General features: G+C 35.1%; 3 protein-coding genes across 3 annotated transcripts; 1 reads left to right on the forward strand and 2 right to left on the reverse strand.

Moving 5' to 3' along the window:
- The first annotated feature begins 4242 nt into the window (after positions 1 to 4242).
- LOC127118274 (mitochondrial carrier protein CoAc2) lies at positions 4243 to 6156 on the forward strand. Its single transcript, XM_051048441.1, has 7 exons — positions 4243 to 4441; positions 4539 to 4624; positions 4701 to 4908; positions 5008 to 5134; positions 5242 to 5426; positions 5507 to 5629; positions 5719 to 6156. The coding sequence occupies exons 1-7, from the start codon at positions 4307 to 4309 to the stop codon at positions 5803 to 5805; spliced, it is 951 nt and encodes a 316-aa protein (XP_050904398.1). The 5' UTR covers positions 4243 to 4306; the 3' UTR covers positions 5806 to 6156.
- A 259-nt stretch (positions 6157 to 6415) lies between these two features.
- LOC127118265 (pentatricopeptide repeat-containing protein At2g15690, mitochondrial) lies at positions 6416 to 7964 on the reverse strand. The gene has a single exon (XM_051048429.1). It carries the CDS (start codon positions 7914 to 7916, stop codon positions 6567 to 6569), a length of 1350 nt encoding a protein of 449 aa, XP_050904386.1. The 5' UTR covers positions 7917 to 7964; the 3' UTR covers positions 6416 to 6566.
- A 5448-nt stretch (positions 7965 to 13412) lies between these two features.
- LOC127118280 (protein EFFECTOR OF TRANSCRIPTION 2) lies at positions 13413 to 15684 on the reverse strand. The gene is made up of 3 exons (XM_051048452.1): positions 15524 to 15684; positions 14589 to 14936; positions 13413 to 14347 (listed from the first exon to the last, which is right to left on the reverse strand). Exons 1-3 carry the CDS (start codon positions 15680 to 15682, stop codon positions 13634 to 13636), a joined length of 1221 nt encoding a protein of 406 aa, XP_050904409.1. The 5' UTR covers positions 15683 to 15684; the 3' UTR covers positions 13413 to 13633.
- Positions 15685 to 18957: the final 3273 nt, after the last annotated feature.

The following is an 18957-nucleotide window of genomic DNA, read 5'->3' on the forward strand; positions in this document are numbered from 1 at the left end:
GATAATCAAATCCTAACAATCCAACTTAATCATCATCCTTCTAAAACTATAGGGAGTAAAGCAATGTATTTTTAAAAAAGCACGTGATCCTAAAACTTGCTAGGAATTCTTCTGTTTCTAATGGGCGTGACATCATTAGAAATAGTGGGCTGCAAGTTGCTAACCACATCTTTCTTGTCTGCAACTGTTTCAATTTATTTATTAATAAAGAGGGGCAAAATCACTTTTACCTATAATTAGGGATGACAATGGACAGAGTTTGAGCAGGGTACTATAGTACCCATCCCCATACCCGCAATTTGAAAAAATTCTCGTGTCGAGCCCATATCTGCTTGGGTGACAAAGATAGTACTCGTACTCGTGTCTTATGTGTATGTAAATACCTGTACCTGTGACCCGCATTCTTATTAAAAATAAATAGATCAATTATAAAATATCATATAATTTTAAGTTTCTAAAAATACTAAGAAGTTTTCAAACAACTCATTGTTGAAATAAACTAACAATTATATTAAATATTTAATGGTTTAACATTGATACATGTTTTATAATTGATAGATATACATTTTTATATAATATAAATTAAAATATATAAGTATAAATAAAAATACATAAATATATAGTGTGCGGGTATGAGACGGGGTGGGTACCAAAGTGCTTATACCCGTACTCATACCCGCTTATTTTTGTGGAAATTTCCCGAGTCCATGTCCGTACTCATTTTTAAGGGTTTTTATCCTATCCATTATGGATAAATTTGTGGGAACCCATTGTGGATGAGTCAAATTGCCATCCCTACCTATAATATATTTTAAAATCAGTAATGTTTCACATTTTTATCATATTTATACGCATTCAAACTTAATTTGTTTTGTTTACAAACTGATCAAATCTATTATTCACTATAAATTTATTTATTTACTAATTACTTTATATAGCATAAATGAATCAATCAATCCTATTAATTAAACATGACTATTTTTCTAACAATATGTTGTTTACCTAAAAAATTAAATTTATGTATGAAGCAATAATATATATATATATATATATATATATATATATATATATATATATATATATATATATATATATATATATATATATATATATATATATATATATATATATATATATATATATATATATATATATATATATATATATATATATATATATTGTTTTAAATTATAAAAATAGAATGAATACCCAAAAAAATAGAAAGGACAAAGAGATGCATTGAGGAGGTTCTGAAATGGAACACCATAAAGGAACGTGTGCTTATGCAGAAATCAAAAGTGAAGTGGTTAAAACTTGGGGATGAAAATAGCCTCCCTGAAAATAAGACAAAATCAGATAAAGATTCAAACAATTGTAAAAACTTTTGACATTCTTTTAATCAAACATAAGGACATTGAGAATGAGGTAATGAACTTCTATGGTGATCTGGTGGGCAGTGCAGACAACACTATGGATGACATTGACATTGTAGCCATGAGACAAGGGCCCTAACTAACACTTGACTTGATTTCACATGTGACTGAAGTGGAAATCAAGAAAGCTCTTGTAGATATAGGTAACTCAAAATCCCCTAGCTTAGATGGTTATGAAGCTAAAATTTTCAAAACTACTTGGAGCATTGTGAAGAAAGAAGTGATAGAAGTTGTCATAAAATTTTTTACATGAGGAAAAATGTACAAAGCAATCAATAGCACTTTAGTGACTTTAATTCCAAAATCTATTGAAGCAAAAACTATCACAGATTACAAGCCCATTTCTTGTTATACAACTATATACAAGATCATATATAAGGTGCTGAAAACTAGATTGGGAAGGGCTTTAAGGAGCATTATCCATCAAAACCAAGCTGTTTTTGCACATGGACAACACATTTAGGATCATATCTTATTGGCTTATGAGCTCATCAAAGGTTATGCAAGGAAAGAAGGTGTACCTAAGCGCATGATGCAAATAGATCTCTAAAAAGCATATGACACAGTTGATTGGAATGCTTTGGAGGCAATCATGAAAGAACTGAGTTTCCCAAGCATATTTATCAGGTGGGTAATGGTGATTGTCACAACAGTCTCATACAAGTATATGATAAATGGAGAGCAAACAAGTTTCATAAGGGTCAAGAAGGGCTTGAGGAAAGGGGATCCAATTTCACCCTTATTGTTTGTGATAGTTACAAAGTACCTTTATAGGAAAATGCAAAATTTGAAGAGCAAATTTGATTTAAACTTCCACTAAAAGTGTGAGAAACAGAGCATTATTAACCTGGGCTTTATAGATGATCTTTTAATGTTTGCTAGAGGTGGCACAAGTTCAGTTGAGCTAATGATGCAAAAGTTCCATGATTTTTCTTAGTCCACAAGCTTGAAAGTGAACCCAACAAAATGTAAAACCTATTATGGTATTGTTGATGAGATGACCAAGAAGGAAATCCACGACCTTACTTCCTTCACTGAGGGTTCCCTGCCATTCAAGTACCTTGGAGTTCCACTGACTAGTAAAAAGCTTTTTGTGCACCATTGTATAAGTTTGGTTGACAAAATTGTAGTGAGAATCAAGCATTGGAGTGCAAGATTACTGAGTTTTACTGGTAAATTGAAACTCATTAAAAGTGTGGTTTTTGTTAGAATAAGATTTTGGTTTTGCAATTTATCTCTAAGTTTTGATGATAACAAAGAATGAAACAATTTGGTACCCTAATAAAATCTCTAAGTGTGCAGGACTCTAAGGAAAACGGAATCTGATGTAACAATATCTAACATTAAACAAAGTCCAGAACAACTGATCCAGAAATGAACAAATCATATCTGACTCCAGACATAAAAGTCCAGAAAACTTTACATCAGAAGACACTCTATCTGAAGATCAGTCAAGCTGACTCTGAAGACTACTCACAAACAACTATCTGAAGAATACGAGCACTTCTTAAAGACTCTGATCTCCGCTCACTCTGATTCACGCCCAACAGATCATCTGACTAATCAAAATCAGAAACTTAACAAACAAGTATTCTAAGTATGATATGAATCTATATATGGATAATATTGACTACACTCAAAGACTGTTATGGCAAGGACAAGAAAAATTAATGTCATGAAGTCCCATTATCGACAAGATATCACCATCGATACTCTCTCTCAAACGGTATCATCTCCAAGCACTATATAAAGGCCTCACTATCATCATATCAAAGAACACACGAAGCTATCACACAAGAATTCCACTATAACCTTGAATCATATACTAAATTCTTGTCATTGTATAATTCAGTTATCACACACGAGTTGTTGCTCATAGTGTGATCATTGATCATTTGTTTTAATTGTGTTCATCTTGCTTATCTAGAAGCACCAAACACACTCTTGTAATTCTCAATAGTTGTTGTAATTCCTCAAGTGACTTGTGAAGTCTATAGACTTGAGAGGGCTAAGGGATTGTTGAACTCTTAGACGATTGTTGTAATCTTTCTAGATTATTGAATTAAGTCCTTATTGAAGGCGAAATCACTTGGCGGGGTGGATTGAAGTAGCTTTCAAGCGAACCAGGATAAACTTATGTGTTGTTTGTTATTACCTTTGTGTGTGTAGCATTGCTAAAAGTTTTTATTATCAGTGAAAATAATTCAAACCCCCATTTTCTTGTTTTTCTCTACCTTCAATTTTTGCAATAGTCGACTACTGAAGGCTATCTTTAGGTCCTTCATGTGGACCAGTGAAGAGGCTCTGACTAAAATCACCTGTAGCATGGACCAAGGTGCGTGCTCCTAAAAATCAAGGTGGTTTGAATCTCATCTCCCTCAAAGAGTAGAATCAAACTAATATGATTAAGTTTCCAAGAAACCTTAGTGATAAAAACCAACAACTTTTGATCAAATGGATCCATTGCTACTACATAAAAAAGTTGATTTGATGATTGTATCAATTAATAGTGTTTTCTCTTGGATACTTAGGGCAATTATAAAGCACCGCAAGAAAGACAAATGTGGACTAACTTGTAGCTTGAAACAAGATTCCAAACAAAAAAGACTTACCTTGTATTGAAAGACACATAACAACCCGTCCATTGGTTATATATTTATTTATCTAAAAAATGAATATATTTTTTCTTTATTCTTTGGTTATATATTTTTTTATACATTTCAAAATTGTGAAAATATATATATATATATATATATTTTTCAAAGAAATAAAATGTATTAATTATATTTCACACTTTATTCTTATTTATATGCATTAAATACATGACTTGCATCTTTTCGTATTCCTGTTTGCCAGGACTCCATTTTCTCTGAATGGCTGCAAATCAGAGAGAGTCCACGCTCGATCACGTTCCCCTCTTCGCCAAGGAACTTCTCGCCGGCGGACTCGCCGGCGGCTTTGCTAAAACCGCCGTTGCTCCTCTTGAACGCGTCAAAATTCTCTTCCAGGTACTTTATTCCTCAATTCGTTTACTATTCCAAATATTCTTTGCTTTACTTCATTTCTACTTATTTCTGTTACATATATCATAATCATTCGTTGCAGACCCGAAGAGCCGAGTTTCATAGCACGGGACTGTTCGGATCAGTTTCAAGAATTGCCAAAACCGAAGGTCTTTTAGGTTTCTACAGGTGGTTACAAATCTTACTTACTTGAATTTTCTTTTATATCAATTCATCAGAATCATCAATCCGTTGATGTTTACAGGGGTAATGGAGCAAGTGTTGCGAGGATTATTCCTTATGCAGCTCTTCATTTTATGTCCTATGAGGAATATCGCAGATGGATTGTGCACATTTTTCCTAATGTTTGGAAAGGTCCTACCCTTGACCTTATGGCAGGTTCACTCTCCGGAGGCACGGCTGTGATTTTTACTTATCCACTCGACTTAATTCGGACTAAGTTAGCTTATCAGGTAAACTATATTTTTGATCCGGGTAGCGGCGCAGTTTGTTGTCTCTGGATAAAGTGTGATAAAGTGTGAACGATATTACATTTGGAATTGGACTTGCAGGTTGTTAGTCCAACCAAGTTGAATGTTGTTGGGATTGTAAATAATGAACAAGTTTATAGAGGGATCCGTGATTGTCTTTCGAAAACTTATAAAGATGGTGGCATTAGAGGTCTCTATAGGGGAGTAGGTATGTGTTAAAATCTGCTTGTGTCTGAGTTTGGTAATTTAGTTAGTATTGTATGTCCCTGATGTGTTGATATTGTAGAACTCTTATGTTAATCATCATGGCCACAGCTCCAACACTCTTTGGAATATTTCCATATGCCGGTTTGAAATTCTACTTCTATGAGGAAATGAAGCGCCATGTCCCTGAGGATTACAAGAAAGGCATCATGGCGAAACTCACATGTGGATCCGTGGCCGGTTTATTGGGTCAGACTTTCACATATCCTCTTGAAGTTGTCAGGAGGCAAATGCAGGTAGATTACTTTACTTGGCAGTCCATAAATTATAGATGAATGTTGAGAGTAACATGATTGAGCTAACACTGCCTGATTAGGTTCAAAAACACACGGCATCCGATGAAGCTGAATTGAAGGGGACTTTGCGATCTATGATTTTCATTGCTCAAAAGCAAGGCTGGAAGACGCTGTTTTCAGGGCTGAGTATCAATTACATAAAGGTAGGAAGAGTAATAGCACACTAGAGAAACTAACACTTTAAAAAAACTGTTCTATATGATTAAGCCTTTTTGTTTTGTTTGTAATTCAGGTTGTTCCATCTGCGGCGATTGGGTTCACAGTTTATGATACTATGAAATTGTGGCTGAGAGTACCATCAAGAGATGGATCAAACTAACAAATGAATCAGCCAACCATCCTCGTAGTAGGAATAACCTGTCCTAACTCTTCACAGGCTTCAAACTGGCTTTTTCTCATTCAATTCACATTGTTGTTCACATATTATTTTAGCTGCACATTGCCACATATTATTTTAGCTGCACATTGCAGTCTTTCGAATTGTACATAGATAGAGGTTATGATGCACACTCATTAAGATCTTCTTGATTTTAATAGAGTAGGAAATGATTTTTATGTTGTTTAGGAAAGAATGGTTATGTATGAACAATTAAAGAATAAATTGCACTTTTTGAATGTGCAAGTAGAGAGAATGATTTAGAAATGTTGACAGTCACATCCTTTCAGAGAATTTTTTTGGTCCAACATCTTATTTTTATATGGATTGGGTACATTGTTATTTTTTTCTAATTACTTTTCTCTCTTTTTATAACAATTATAATTGATGTATTTTTATAGTGTTTTGGCATTCCAAATATCACTACTCATTAGATAACACAACATGCTCATGTTTGTGTGGAAAAGAGGAAAGACAAATTGTTAACCATTCTGTTGGGATGTTGGTAGCTGTAATTTTGTGCAGTCTAACAAACAGTGTGCGAGAAAGAAAATAAGATACATAGGTTAATTCATAGATGAAACAAAACTTTGTTTGATCTTTTCAAACATGGGTTTGAACCTTACATATTTTAGCAGGAAACAAAAACAACCTATAGTAATAAATTATCAGAGTATCTACATTTGAGAATTATTTTAACCACACTACCAATAATCTCCACAGGAACATTTCCCATCTTTGAAATGATGGAATCTCTTGTTGTCCCTCACAATGAGCTCCCTTCCAACAATCTTTGACATAATTTTGATCGCATTGTGACAGTCTCCACATATGCGTAGATTCTTGATGATTCTAAGCGTAGTCCTCGGCGGAGTACTGATGAGACCATAAGCAACTGCCAAACGCTCACTATGATACTGCAAAGCCTTCTCCTTTTCCTCCTCGTCAATATCATGCAAAACATATCTTGTATCAGGAACATAACCTGCTTCCCTCATCTGCCCGGTTAAGCCTCTCAATTTCAAATCACCTTCTTCTTTATAGGGCATATTACACCGATATTCGGCCACTTTATTCTTCTCCTCCAGCATGTTAATTGCAGAATGCTTCTTTCTATGAGGTGCAGTCACTTTATCAGCAACAGCTTTTGAAGGATCAAGAGCAGTTAACAATTCCTCAGCACGATCTTCAAGTTCTAAATCTCCATGAATTCTTGCAAAGTTTCGAAGAGCCTGCCAAAACTCAACTCCAACTTCAATTGGCATACTCTCAATGAACTCCTCAGCTTCATTCAACTGACCAGCACATCCCAGAACATTAACAACCCCCAAATAGTGCTCCGTGCTTGGAACAATTCCATATTCCTTCATGGATTCAAACTGCATTAACCCTTCTTCCACAGCTTCTACCGACACACATGCAGCCAAAACCGACGCAAAAGTTTCCTCATCAGGTGCTATCCCTTGTTGCTTCATCCTCTTAAAAACTAACAAACCATCATTCCCTAAGCCATTCACAGTGTATCCACTAATCATCAAATTCCAAGAACTGATATTTCTCTCAGGCATTTTATCAAACACCCTTCGCGCATCCTTCAAGCTACCACATTTCACATACATCCCAATCAACCCATTTCCCAATTCAACATCCCCTCCAAATTGCGATCTTCTGACGAAATCATGAACCTTTTTCCCTAATTCAAGTGACTTCAAATCCTCACATAATTTCAAGAGGGAAATGTAAACACTATAATCAGCAAAAACACCTTGACCCATGAGTTCCAAAACTTGATTGAGGTTACCCTCTTGAAGCAAACGCGACAAGTCTGCATTTTGATGTTGACTGAGGCTTTGGTGATGGTTCAATTTAGGTTGGGTGGAAGGGTTACCGATACGCAAACGTGGGATCTTTCTTCTGTGAGTGGAACGAGAGTTGTTGGTTCCGTTTCGGAGAGGGTGAACAGCATAGGTGCAGAATGGCGTGGAAGAAGATGAAGATGGGTTTGCGACGTTTACAGAAGCGATTGATGAGTGAAATGTGAGCTCCATGGCCATGCTACAATGCTACTTTCTATCCATACATCAAATACAAAATAAGATTAATTTTAATGCATTTTCAAGTAAAACTTGTATACTTTTTTTTACAATAAAAATTACCCTTTATAACACAATTTAAAATTAATATTTGTTTTTAGATTAACTTTTTTTTTAACTTTTTTTTTGGCAAAGAGTAAATTTAAATTTGGAATCTATACATGTTTTAAAAATTTTAAAGATAATTTTAAAACTTCGTGATATTGCTGCGAAAGTAGTGTTAAATTTTCCGCGCTAAGAAAGGGAAGTGTCCTATTTACCGGGAGGTTGCACGCCAATTCGAAAAAGAAGAGTTGCTATCGAGTTCGAATCGGCTTAAAGAAAGGTTGTCACAGAGAAGGGGTAAAGTAAAGGGAGGAATGAAATGGGCAAATAAATTTAATCCGTAACTGAAAATAGGAAAGTCAGAAAGAAAGACATAAAGCAAGGGAATCTGGTAATCCTACTGCTACTAAGACTACTCCGTCTTAGGGCTATGAATTAAGGCGCACGTAATGGGCGTAACAATTGGTGCTCTAATATGAGCTAAGAGGTAGGAACTGCACTTCGACTTGATTTATTCTACTTCTCCCTCTCTAACCCAAGTCTTAGAAGTGAATGAGGTTTTTTTCCCTCTTATATGTCTCAACTTGTTTTGTTGATTTTATTTTTGTTTGTTTAACTTATTTGTAATATTTTATTAGTGATTTTATTGACACAAAATATAACCATAAAGTTCAATTATCCAATCCTTCTTGCAATGTTTTTTTGTTGAGTCTAGAGTGATGGTGATCCAATAGATTCTAATATATTATCCAATAGATTCCACACATGTCTGATTGTGTTTGCACTCGTTTGTGTTAGTGCATGAGACACTTTTAGTGAGGAGAGAAAGAGAGAAAATAAGGAAATAAAGATTGTATTACTGAATGATAATGAAACTGAATTATAAAGTGTCTATTTATATACACCTAAATGACTTGACTACTAAGTAACAAATCCTAAATCCTAATTAGCTTTGGCTTGGGCCACAACTCAACTTGGAATATATCTAATATCTTAACATACCCCCTATAATCCAAGTTGTCGAAACACACTAGTCATTATCGATCCAAACTACTCCTAATTTCTTTCTCAATGTTAGGAACCTGTCGATCTACAATCCTTTGGTGAAAATATCGGTCAATTGTGCTTCACTTGAGCAATGTCTTACTTCAAGTTCACCTCGATTCACCTTCTCCCTTAAGAAGTGAAATCTAGCTTCTCTGTGCTTACTTCTTCCATGAAAAATTGGATTCTTCGCGAGATTTATGGCTGACTTGTTGTCGATCTGTAGTACTAGAGGCTTCTTCACTTCGACCTCGATCTCTTCCAGCACATATCTGATCCAAATTGGTTGATACACAACAAAGGATCCTGCTATATATTCAGCCTCACACGATGACAATGCCACCACAAGTTACTTTTTCGAGCACCATGAGATTGGGGCACCAAATACTTGAAATAAATATCCAGTAGTGCTTCTTCGATCTAAGTATGAGTCGATCTTCTTGTTTTATGCCCTAGGTACTTGCTTGAGACCATAAAGCGCTTTGTGCAACTTGTTATTTTCCTTGCTTCCTCATGAATCACAAATCCGGGAGGTTGTGTGACATACACCTCTTCATCTAAAGATGCGTTAAAAAATGTTGATTTCACATCTAAGTGAAATGTTGACCAGCCTTGCTTACATGCCAAGGCTACCACTAGTTGAATAGTTTCCAATTGTGCGACAAGTGCAAAGACTTCAGAGTAGTAGAGTCCTGCTCGCTGAAAAAATCCTCGAGCTACCAATCTCGCCTTATGTCTTGCTATCGACCCATCAATACTGTGCTTCAACTTGAACACCCACTTCACTTAGATAGCTTTTGTATGTACTGGCAGATCGACCAGCTCCTATGTGTTATTTCTTTAGATTGCTTGTAACTCTTCGGCCATAAAAAATTTCCACTTCATATTCTTTAAAGCATCGCTATAGTTTATTGGTTCAGCATATGCAATTAAAGCAAAATGAACTAGTTCTCCATCTATTGTGACTTCATCATCACCAACCACTTCATAGTCTTGAAGTTTTGCTGGACGAACTCTAGTTCTTTTAGGTCTCTAACTTGTGCTAGCCATAACATCTTCGACTGTGTAGGGTATGTCAGCAATAGCTTCGATTTCAACTAGAATATCGACAATATCTTCGACTTTGACATCATTACTTGCTTCGTCAATCTCGTAACTCATCAATGGCTTGTTAATTGCATTACTAGAATTCCAATCCCAGTCAGAATTTTCATCAATCATAATATCTCGACTAATCATAATCTTCTGATTAATTGGATTGAATAACCTGTATGTTTCAGTATTATGATATCCTACCAGAATCATAGGTTCACTCTTGTTATCAAGCTTACTTCTTCTTGCATCAGGAACATGCTTGTAACACATAGAGCCAAACACCTTCAGATGACTCACTGACGGTCGTTTGCCACTCCACGCTTCCTGAGGAACCTTATTCTTCAGCTTCTTGGTAGGGCACATGTTCAGTATATAAACACCAGTTCAAACAATTTCACCCCATAAGGATTTTGGCAAATTCTTATGCTTCAGCATGCATCTCGCCATGTCCAATATGGTCATATTTCTTCTTTTTGCTATTCCATTATGTTTTAGAGTATAAGGAGCAGTTACCTCATGATCAACATCATGTTCTGCATAGAATGCTTCAAATATCTTGGACGTGTATTCACCACCTCCATCTATTTGCAGAACCTTGATCTTCTTTTCACTATGGTTTTCGACAAGCATCTTGAATCTCTTAAAGATTTCGAACACTTCTTCCTTTCTCTTGATCACATAGATCCATAACTTTCGACTAAACTCATCGACAAACGAAACAAAATACCTGTTTCCACCAATGGTATGCTCCTTAAAAGGACCACATGCGTCTGAATGTACAACTTCGAGTATGCATGAGGATCTCATTGGCATAGTCGAAACGAAATACTTCCTGGAATGCTTTCCGACTAGACAACCTTCATAGAGTTTGTCGGGCATCTCAAGACTTGGTATACCCGTTACAATATCTTGAGTGATGAGTTGATTGAGCAACCTAAAATTCAGATGGTCAAACCTCAGATGCCAAAACCAACTATGTTTATGGTCGACAATTGTTTTCAGACATTATACCTCAGCCTGATCATGGTCTTAAATGTTATATTCTTCGACATAGGAGATTTCAAGACCAAGTTATTCATGATGTCGAAAAGTTCTAAGGCTCAATTTTTCATGACCATTGAGAACCCCTTTTCGACCAGTTGTCCAACACTTAGCATATTACACTTTATTTCAAGGACATAGAGTACATATTTGATCAAGGCTTTTGCTCCATTACTCCTTTGAATAACTATGTTGTAAATACCTTCAGCTTGCTACAAGCTATTATCAGCAAGTTTTACCTTATTCTTCTTTGACTCGTCAAAATCTACTAACCATACTTTCTGACCGGTCATGTGATTTGAGCAGCCTGAGTCGAGGAACCAGATCTTGGATTCGACATGGTCATCTGCAACTGCAACCATAACCATCATATCATCATAATCATCTGAATCTTGACGTGTAAGGTTCGCTCCTTCGTCCTTGCCTTTTGTTGATCCTTTGTCTTTCATGTACCAATAATGCTTGGCCAAGTGACTCTACTTATTTATAACATTGCACACCTTTTTAATCTTCTTTGTCTTTCTGATAGAAATTTCCTTCTCCTCTTTTCGAGGATTCAGATGCTCTATCATCGACCTTATTCTTGTGAGGATTCGACCAAGACTTCTTGTCCCGAGTCTTGTCTATTTTTCCTTTGAATTTGTTGAAACCACCATTCTTCTTCCATGACTGAGCTTGTAGTGCTTGTATCGAGTATTGAACTATTTTCCTTTCGATAATCTTAATCTCACGCGCCTCCAACGAACCAACCAAATCTTCCTATTTTAGAGTTTCAAGATTGTTCGATTCTTGAATAGCTACAATAACATGATCAAAGTGAGAGGTCAATGTGCGCATTACCTTCTCAACTATCATCTTACCAGTTAGGGTTTCATCACAATCCTTCATGAGATAGACGAGTTTCTGCACCTTCGACACATAGCCTGCAATCTTTTTGTCTTCTCCCATCCACAACAATTCATATTATCGTCGCAAAGTTTGCAACTTGACAACCTTGACTTTATCGCCTCCTTCATAGTACTTGACAAGAATATCCCATGCCTTTTTTCACCGATTCAACATGAGCAATTCTGTCGAAATTAGCCGCATCAACTGCCGATTGGATGTAAAATGCCGTCTTACAATCCTTCTTCTTGGCATCCTTGTAAGCGGTTCTCTGTGTGTTAGTTGCATCTTCACCAACCGCATGAACACCATTAGTAAGCACTTCTAGGATTTCATGAGAGCCAAATAGAGATTGCATTTTTTTCTCCATCGAAGTCAATTCTTGTCGTCAAGAGTTGGAAGGGAGTTTGGTAAATTTCTGTTACCATTCATCTTTACAACGATTGATCAACAACAACCCACGATCCCGGAAACACAATCTCTGACGTGTGATTCTTGAAAACACGATCGATAATCTAACCAGAGCTCTAGATACCAATTTGTTACTGCGTGAGACACTTTTAGTGAAGATAGAAAGAGAGAAAATAAAGAAATAAGGATTATATTATTGAATGATAATGAAACTGAATTACAAAATGTCTATTTATATACACCTAAGTGACTTGACTACTAACTAAAATAACAAACTAAATAACAAACCCTAAACCCTAATTAACTTTGAGCTTGAACCACAACTCAACTTAAATTATATCTAATATATCAACAGTTTGACCTTACCTTGACCGAGTAACCTTTAACTAACTAAAATCGACAACCTTTGATGGGCACTTTAGTTATTTTTTATTTTTAAGACAACTTCAAAAAACTTAATGGTGGTTTCTCCAAACAAAAATTCCTTGAAGTTTACTTTTTAGCATAAACATAGTCATAGAGTTCAATTATTCAATTCTATTGTGTTTTTTTACTGAATTTAGAGTTATGATAGCCTTGATAAACTTTAGTAAACTTGAAAAAGATTCAATTGATTCATACTAAATTGTATTTGCACTTGCATTTAAGTTTGCCTCGGCCAAGCAACCTTTAACTAATTCAAAAATTGATTTGTTTTAAGAATTTATATTTTACTTTTTATAATTTTTCTATTAGAGTAATTATATTTAAGGCATTGTTAGCCACCAAGCATGGGCTTTGTTATTTGGAATTAGGATGCTGACTCATCATGATGTAAGAATCTATCTCATTTTGCTAAACTCTACTCCATTACTTAACAATAAACTTTGTATTAGGAACTAAAGAAGTAAACCATGATATAAGGATGAACAATACATTTAAAAAACCAACCAAAACAAAGAAAATCATAAACTTTCAATACACTATTTTGAGGTTTTTTTGTGATACAACAATTGCACTTTTACACAAACAAATACACCCTTCAAGGGAATAATAGAAATACATCATTCTTCCAATGTCTATGATACAACAATTGCCAACATTTTTTATTAAATAAATTCTGTGTAACTATGAATTTGAACAAGTAAATTTTCTGGTTTATGCAGATACTTTCATCCTCACTTTTTCTGATTTATACTAACAGATGCGCGAATTCTCTTCCCTTTATGTTCATGACATCTTTTTCTTCCTTTAACTGGTTCTTTTCTACAAGTTGATCCATCTTCCAAAACAATTCCACATATAACAGTCTTTCTGATACTCTCATCCACAAAACTGTCACTCATTTTTTCTGATTCTGACTTGGATCTCCTTATTTCTTTTGCAGCTAACACATTTTCTGATTCTGATTTGGATCTTCTCATTGCTTTTGTAGTGACCGTATTAACTCTCATTCCTTTATGTTCACGACACCTAACTCTTTTTTCAACCGGCGTATTTGTACAAATAGAACCATCGTTCAAAATCACTCCACAAATTTTACCATTTTTCTCAACCGCAGAATCAGTTATATCCTGAACTATCCTAGGACGCGACCGGTTGAATTTGAACACGCGAGATAAGAAATTGTAGCCGCCATTGTCTGGCTCGTCTGATTTGTTATCTGTCATTGGCAATTTTCTTGATTTTATTGGTATCCCTACTTTCTTTTGAGTGAAGGGTAAAAGTGATTTGGCTACTTCTGAAAATGTTCTTGTCCCTGAAGAAATTTTGTTGAGCATTTGAAGAATATCATCGGGCCGGCGCGCACCGTTATTAACCGTGTTCCATGCATAATCAAATGTACTTAGAAGTTGAGATTCTGTTTGCAATGCATCTCCCTTGTTCTGCATCTGTTCAACAAATAATATTGCACAAATAAATCAATGAATTTTGGCAATGTGCATTCAATCATCTGTGCCAATTTTCACAAAAAGCGTAACTTCGTAAGATTCCTAACAGATCATTGTTTAACATTTACTTATGTTCCGCCAACACTTAACCGGTGTTAACATCATCATCTTAATCGATTATCTACTAAAAAACCGACTATCCAAAACACTTTTACGTAAATGTATGATGAAATGTACTTACAGGAGCCCATCGATAAACAATTGAGAAGCCTTGAAAAAAGATCTCATGAAACAATGAATGTCTCACTTGATCGGAAGATTCAAACGAAGAAAAACCGTTACCCAAATGAGCTCCATTTCTACCATAACTTTGAAGCCTTGTTCTCACATTATCAGCTTTTCCTAGATAAACCACAACAACGCGAGTTGCAAGCTTGTAAATTTCACGCCCCAAACCACTAGTCGACACAGCTACTCCGAGTTCGTACACTCCCGGACCCGAATTCTCTGGCAGGTTATGAATTCTGTACCTTGTAGATCCCTCTTTTCCTTTGGAAAAATCCTCCCAATCAGAAGGACCAATAAGAATCTGAAAACAATCTTTAAAATCAACAACCAATATATATCAATTCGGCTCGCTTGAGTCAGCAATTCCACATATTTATGCATTTAGCAATCGTGGACCGAGATCAGACGGTTTAAATTCAAGTTTCGCATTTTAGGTTTTACTAAAAAAAATCAAACATGCAATGAAATCTTGAATGTCTTATTGCAATTCCACACATTCACGCATCATCGATAGATCGACGATGCGCTCACAACGCGAATGCGAGAAATTATTGACTAAGTCATTGCTGTTTAATTTGATATTTTCCAATCTAACACACATAACATCACACTCCCTTTCATGTTTCAAGCACTGCATCAAAAAAATCAGTATATAGCTGTTGAATTTCTTCTAAATCTAAATTGAAAGCTTAAATAAAAAAGTGACACTCCCAGAAAACGATTAAGCTGAAAAAAATGAGAATTAACACTAACATTAATAGCTAAAAGAAATGAAACAGTGTAATAATACGATTTTAAACAGATTCGTAAGATCTTGAAGCATTAACATAGCATTAATAGAACACTAAATTGAAATTAATAGTTTAGAGAATAATTGATACGAAGTACCTTCCATTGAGAAAAGCTAGAATCATGTTTAGTGTGGTTACATGATTCTCTCTTCAACATTTGCGGCGTCGCAGGAAAAGTGATTATACGACCGTTGTTTTCGTTCCTCTCGTTAAATGTTCCATTTAAAGCTTCTAATTTCATGTTATATATTTTCATTTTACCAAAATGCCCTTTAATAATATCCATCCATACTTGCGTAATCTTTCTTTTGGTAAAGGAAGAGAAAAGAAAAGCAACACAAAATTCTTTGAGAAAAAAGTGTTAAGAAATTACGGTGAATTCCCTTCATTAAAAAAATGGAGATTTTAGTATTTATAAGTGAAAGAATACACATATTTATAATTTTAAGATTTTGGATGGATATGTAATGTCAATGTCTCTTGTAAATATGAACGTTTAGCCCATCAATACTTCCTGCGCTCCCTGGACTCTCCAACAGTGGTATCAAACCTTGATTGACTCGGTTGGGGAGCGGAATTGGAGCATAGTGTAGATCAAGACTAATGATGTGGGTGACTCACACTTATGAGAGAGGTTCTTAGGTTTCAAGTGTGAGTGGTAAAGTCTCACATTTATTAGGAATGAAGTAAATATTGAGTTTATAAGAGAGGTGACCCATACCCTAATGCCTTAAGGTTTTTGGTGAATATGCGGTGTCAACGTCTCTTGTAACTATGAACATTTAGCTCATTAACACTACCAACGCTCCCCCGATTCCCCAACAAAAATGAAAGAAAGACAAAAAAATAAAACCAATGATTAACGCCTCTCAACTAGCATTCTATATGTATTGGTCAGTAAAATATGAGGTAAATCATAATCAATGTGAGACTAAACAATAAGCCCCAACCTTGACTAAACAATCAGTTAGGGGTGTACATGGGTTGGGTAAACCCATCAAATCTGGACAAACCCACTCAAACCGATCCAAAAATGGATTTGAACTGATAAGTGGGTCAATATGGTTTTCAAAAGTGAAAAAACATTCAAAACAATTGAATTTTGGATAAACCCAGACACAACCCATAAAACCCACTCAACTCACTCAACCCATAAATTTTACAATTAACTATTATATATTTTTTTTGTTTTTAAGGTCTCTTAATGAATTGATATATGAACTAACTTTTATATTTTTATCATTGAAATTTATGTTGATAATATTAATGTTGAAGTCTTGATTTCTTTTTGAATTGTGGAGGATATTTAAATGATGTTTTTGACACTTTTTGTAATTTGATGAATGATGACTTTGATGTATTCATAATTGATTGCTTCAATTTTAGACTCTTATTTTGTGAGTCGTGATTTTGAATTATTTAGGATATTGCGCTTTGATTATTTTGATACTAATACTAGTAAGTTCCGAGTAATTTATGTAATTCTACGTACTATCATAATACAACTTTGATTTTTACAAATATTTTTATTATAAATTGTATAGAATGTTTAGACATTTGATGTTAAAAAAATAGCGCTAATAGGACTAAACTATTTTTCAAGAAAAAAATAGTTAGAGCATTTTTTGAAATAGAATATGAGATATCATTTATAAATATACAAGTAAAAAAAAGGAAAAAAATTTGGGTGATCCACTATCCAACACAGTCCAACCCACAAATTTACAGTTTTACCCAAACCTGTCCAATAATATTGTGGGTGATTATTTTACCTCACCCAAACTAGTATACTCTATCTGGTTTGAGTTTTGGTTTTGGACAAACTGAACCCAAACCGACCCATGTACACCCCTACAATCAGCTATAACATTAACTTTTCTCAAAGAAAGTGTAAGATGGACTCCCTAGTCTCTCTATAACAACTCTTTAATGTTTAAAATAATAAAAGAAAAATGGTGACAAAGATTAACTTATGTCTTCACTAAATAAATAGCAAGAGTAGAATATGAATAACAAATCAAGTATTTGGTCCCTTTATCCCATGCTATTGTGAGACAATGGTATAAAGCAAGGAGTTCTACATGAAGGATTGTAGAAACACCAATACTACCAGCAAAATTAGTTAAACAAGAACAACTCGGATGCCTAACCACACATTTGAACCCATATGGTTCTGAGTTCCCCTGGCTACTGCCATCTACATTGAGAACCATAGTTGTCCCCACCACTGCATGCCAAGAAAACCATTTGCCGTTCGCTACTACAACCTCGCGAGAGGGAAATGCGTCTAGTAGAGTCTTCACAAACTTGAAAATCTACAGATTTAGATGGTACATAAAGACATTTTCATTCTCCATGTAAATTTGGTTCCTTGCCCTCAAATCCACCCACAAGTAGCCAAGAACATGTGAGACATGTCAGACTCAATTCCCTTCTTAGGCCAGTCTACCAAGTTGCTAGAGGCGAAAACATTAATGTTATCCAAACCAACATAAAGTTAAACCTGTCTAGCAAAAACATAATCTCAGAGGCAGTGCAAAATAACTCATTTATATCAGTACATCTATGGCAAGTATCCATCTGAAGCATCCCCTTGTTATGCAGCATTTGTCTAGTTGGTAACGAGTCATGACATGTAGCATAAATAGAAAACTTAATTTTTCCTGCCATCTGTAAACGCCAAATCAAATTCCAAGAGAAGTAGACACCACATCCTTCCCTAAGAGACATCAATCTTGTTAACCAAAGATAACCAATCTTAGAGGAATAAGTATCATCTGAGTTACCTTTCTAAGAGAAGTCACCCTAGACACTATCATTAAGCCAAACAAGGATTATAGTACATTAGCAAGAAGTTATGTGTATAACTGAGAAAAATCTCACTTTCTCAAACAATATCAACTATGACATATGGATATCATGAATGTGCACATACCAAATTTGATTACTCAGCTTGCCAAAGCTAGACCAAGGAGCTGATCAAAGAGAAAAAGAATTGTCGCCTAGATGAAACTCAAACCATCTCTCAATATTGCTTTTGCTTTCATGATAGAATTCCAAACAACTGACCTTTTCTTCTTTAGAACTTCCAGGAATTGAGCATCCCTAACATATTTATGCCTCAACAACTTGACCCAAAGCTTATAAGAGTTACTATGAATATCCCAAATCAGTTTCCCCAACATAATTGTATTTGATTCCCTAACCATACAAATACCCAAACCAGGTACATACCTCTTAAGACTTCCTTCGACCCCATCATGACTTTTAGAATACCTCTTAAGACTTTTGTGTGAGCATCCCTAACATATTAGACGCCTCTTAAGACTTCCTTCGATCCCTTCATGACTTTTAGAATACTTTTTTTTCCTTGGAAAATATATCCTTGTCGAATTCACCAAGAGAAATCAAATTTCTCTTCAAATCAGGTACATACTTAAATTCAGTCAACAACCTTATTGACTCATCATGGAGCTTGAATCTCACAGATCCAACACCCACAATCTTGCAAGCTTTATTGTTTCCAAGCAA

Source organism: Lathyrus oleraceus, chromosome 1 (assembly GCF_024323335.1).
Source record: "Lathyrus oleraceus cultivar Zhongwan6 chromosome 1, CAAS_Psat_ZW6_1.0, whole genome shotgun sequence".
Lineage (NCBI taxonomy): Eukaryota > Viridiplantae > Streptophyta > Magnoliopsida > Fabales > Fabaceae > Lathyrus > Lathyrus oleraceus.

Coding starts and splice junctions, on each gene's coding strand:
- LOC127118280 (XM_051048452.1), bottom strand. CDS start 15,682: ATGAAAATATATAACATGAAATTAGAAGCTTTAAATGGAACATTTAAC. Junction 14,937..15,523: donor CTAGCTTTTCTCAATGGAAG/GTACTTCGTATC, acceptor GATTGTTTTCAG/ATTCTTATTGGTCCTTCTGA. Junction 14,348..14,588: donor TTGTTTATCGATGGGCTCCT/GTAAGTACATTT, acceptor TTTGTTGAACAG/ATGCAGAACAAGGGAGATGC.
- LOC127118265 (XM_051048429.1), bottom strand. CDS start 7,916: ATGGCCATGGAGCTCACATTTCACTCATCAATCGCTTCTGTAAACGTC.
- LOC127118274 (XM_051048441.1), top strand. CDS start 4,307: ATGGCTGCAAATCAGAGAGAGTCCACGCTCGATCACGTTCCCCTCTTC. Junction 5,135..5,241: donor AGGTCTCTATAGGGGAGTAG/GTATGTGTTAAA, acceptor TCATGGCCACAG/CTCCAACACTCTTTGGAATA. Junction 5,630..5,718: donor TGAGTATCAATTACATAAAG/GTAGGAAGAGTA, acceptor TTTGTAATTCAG/GTTGTTCCATCTGCGGCGAT.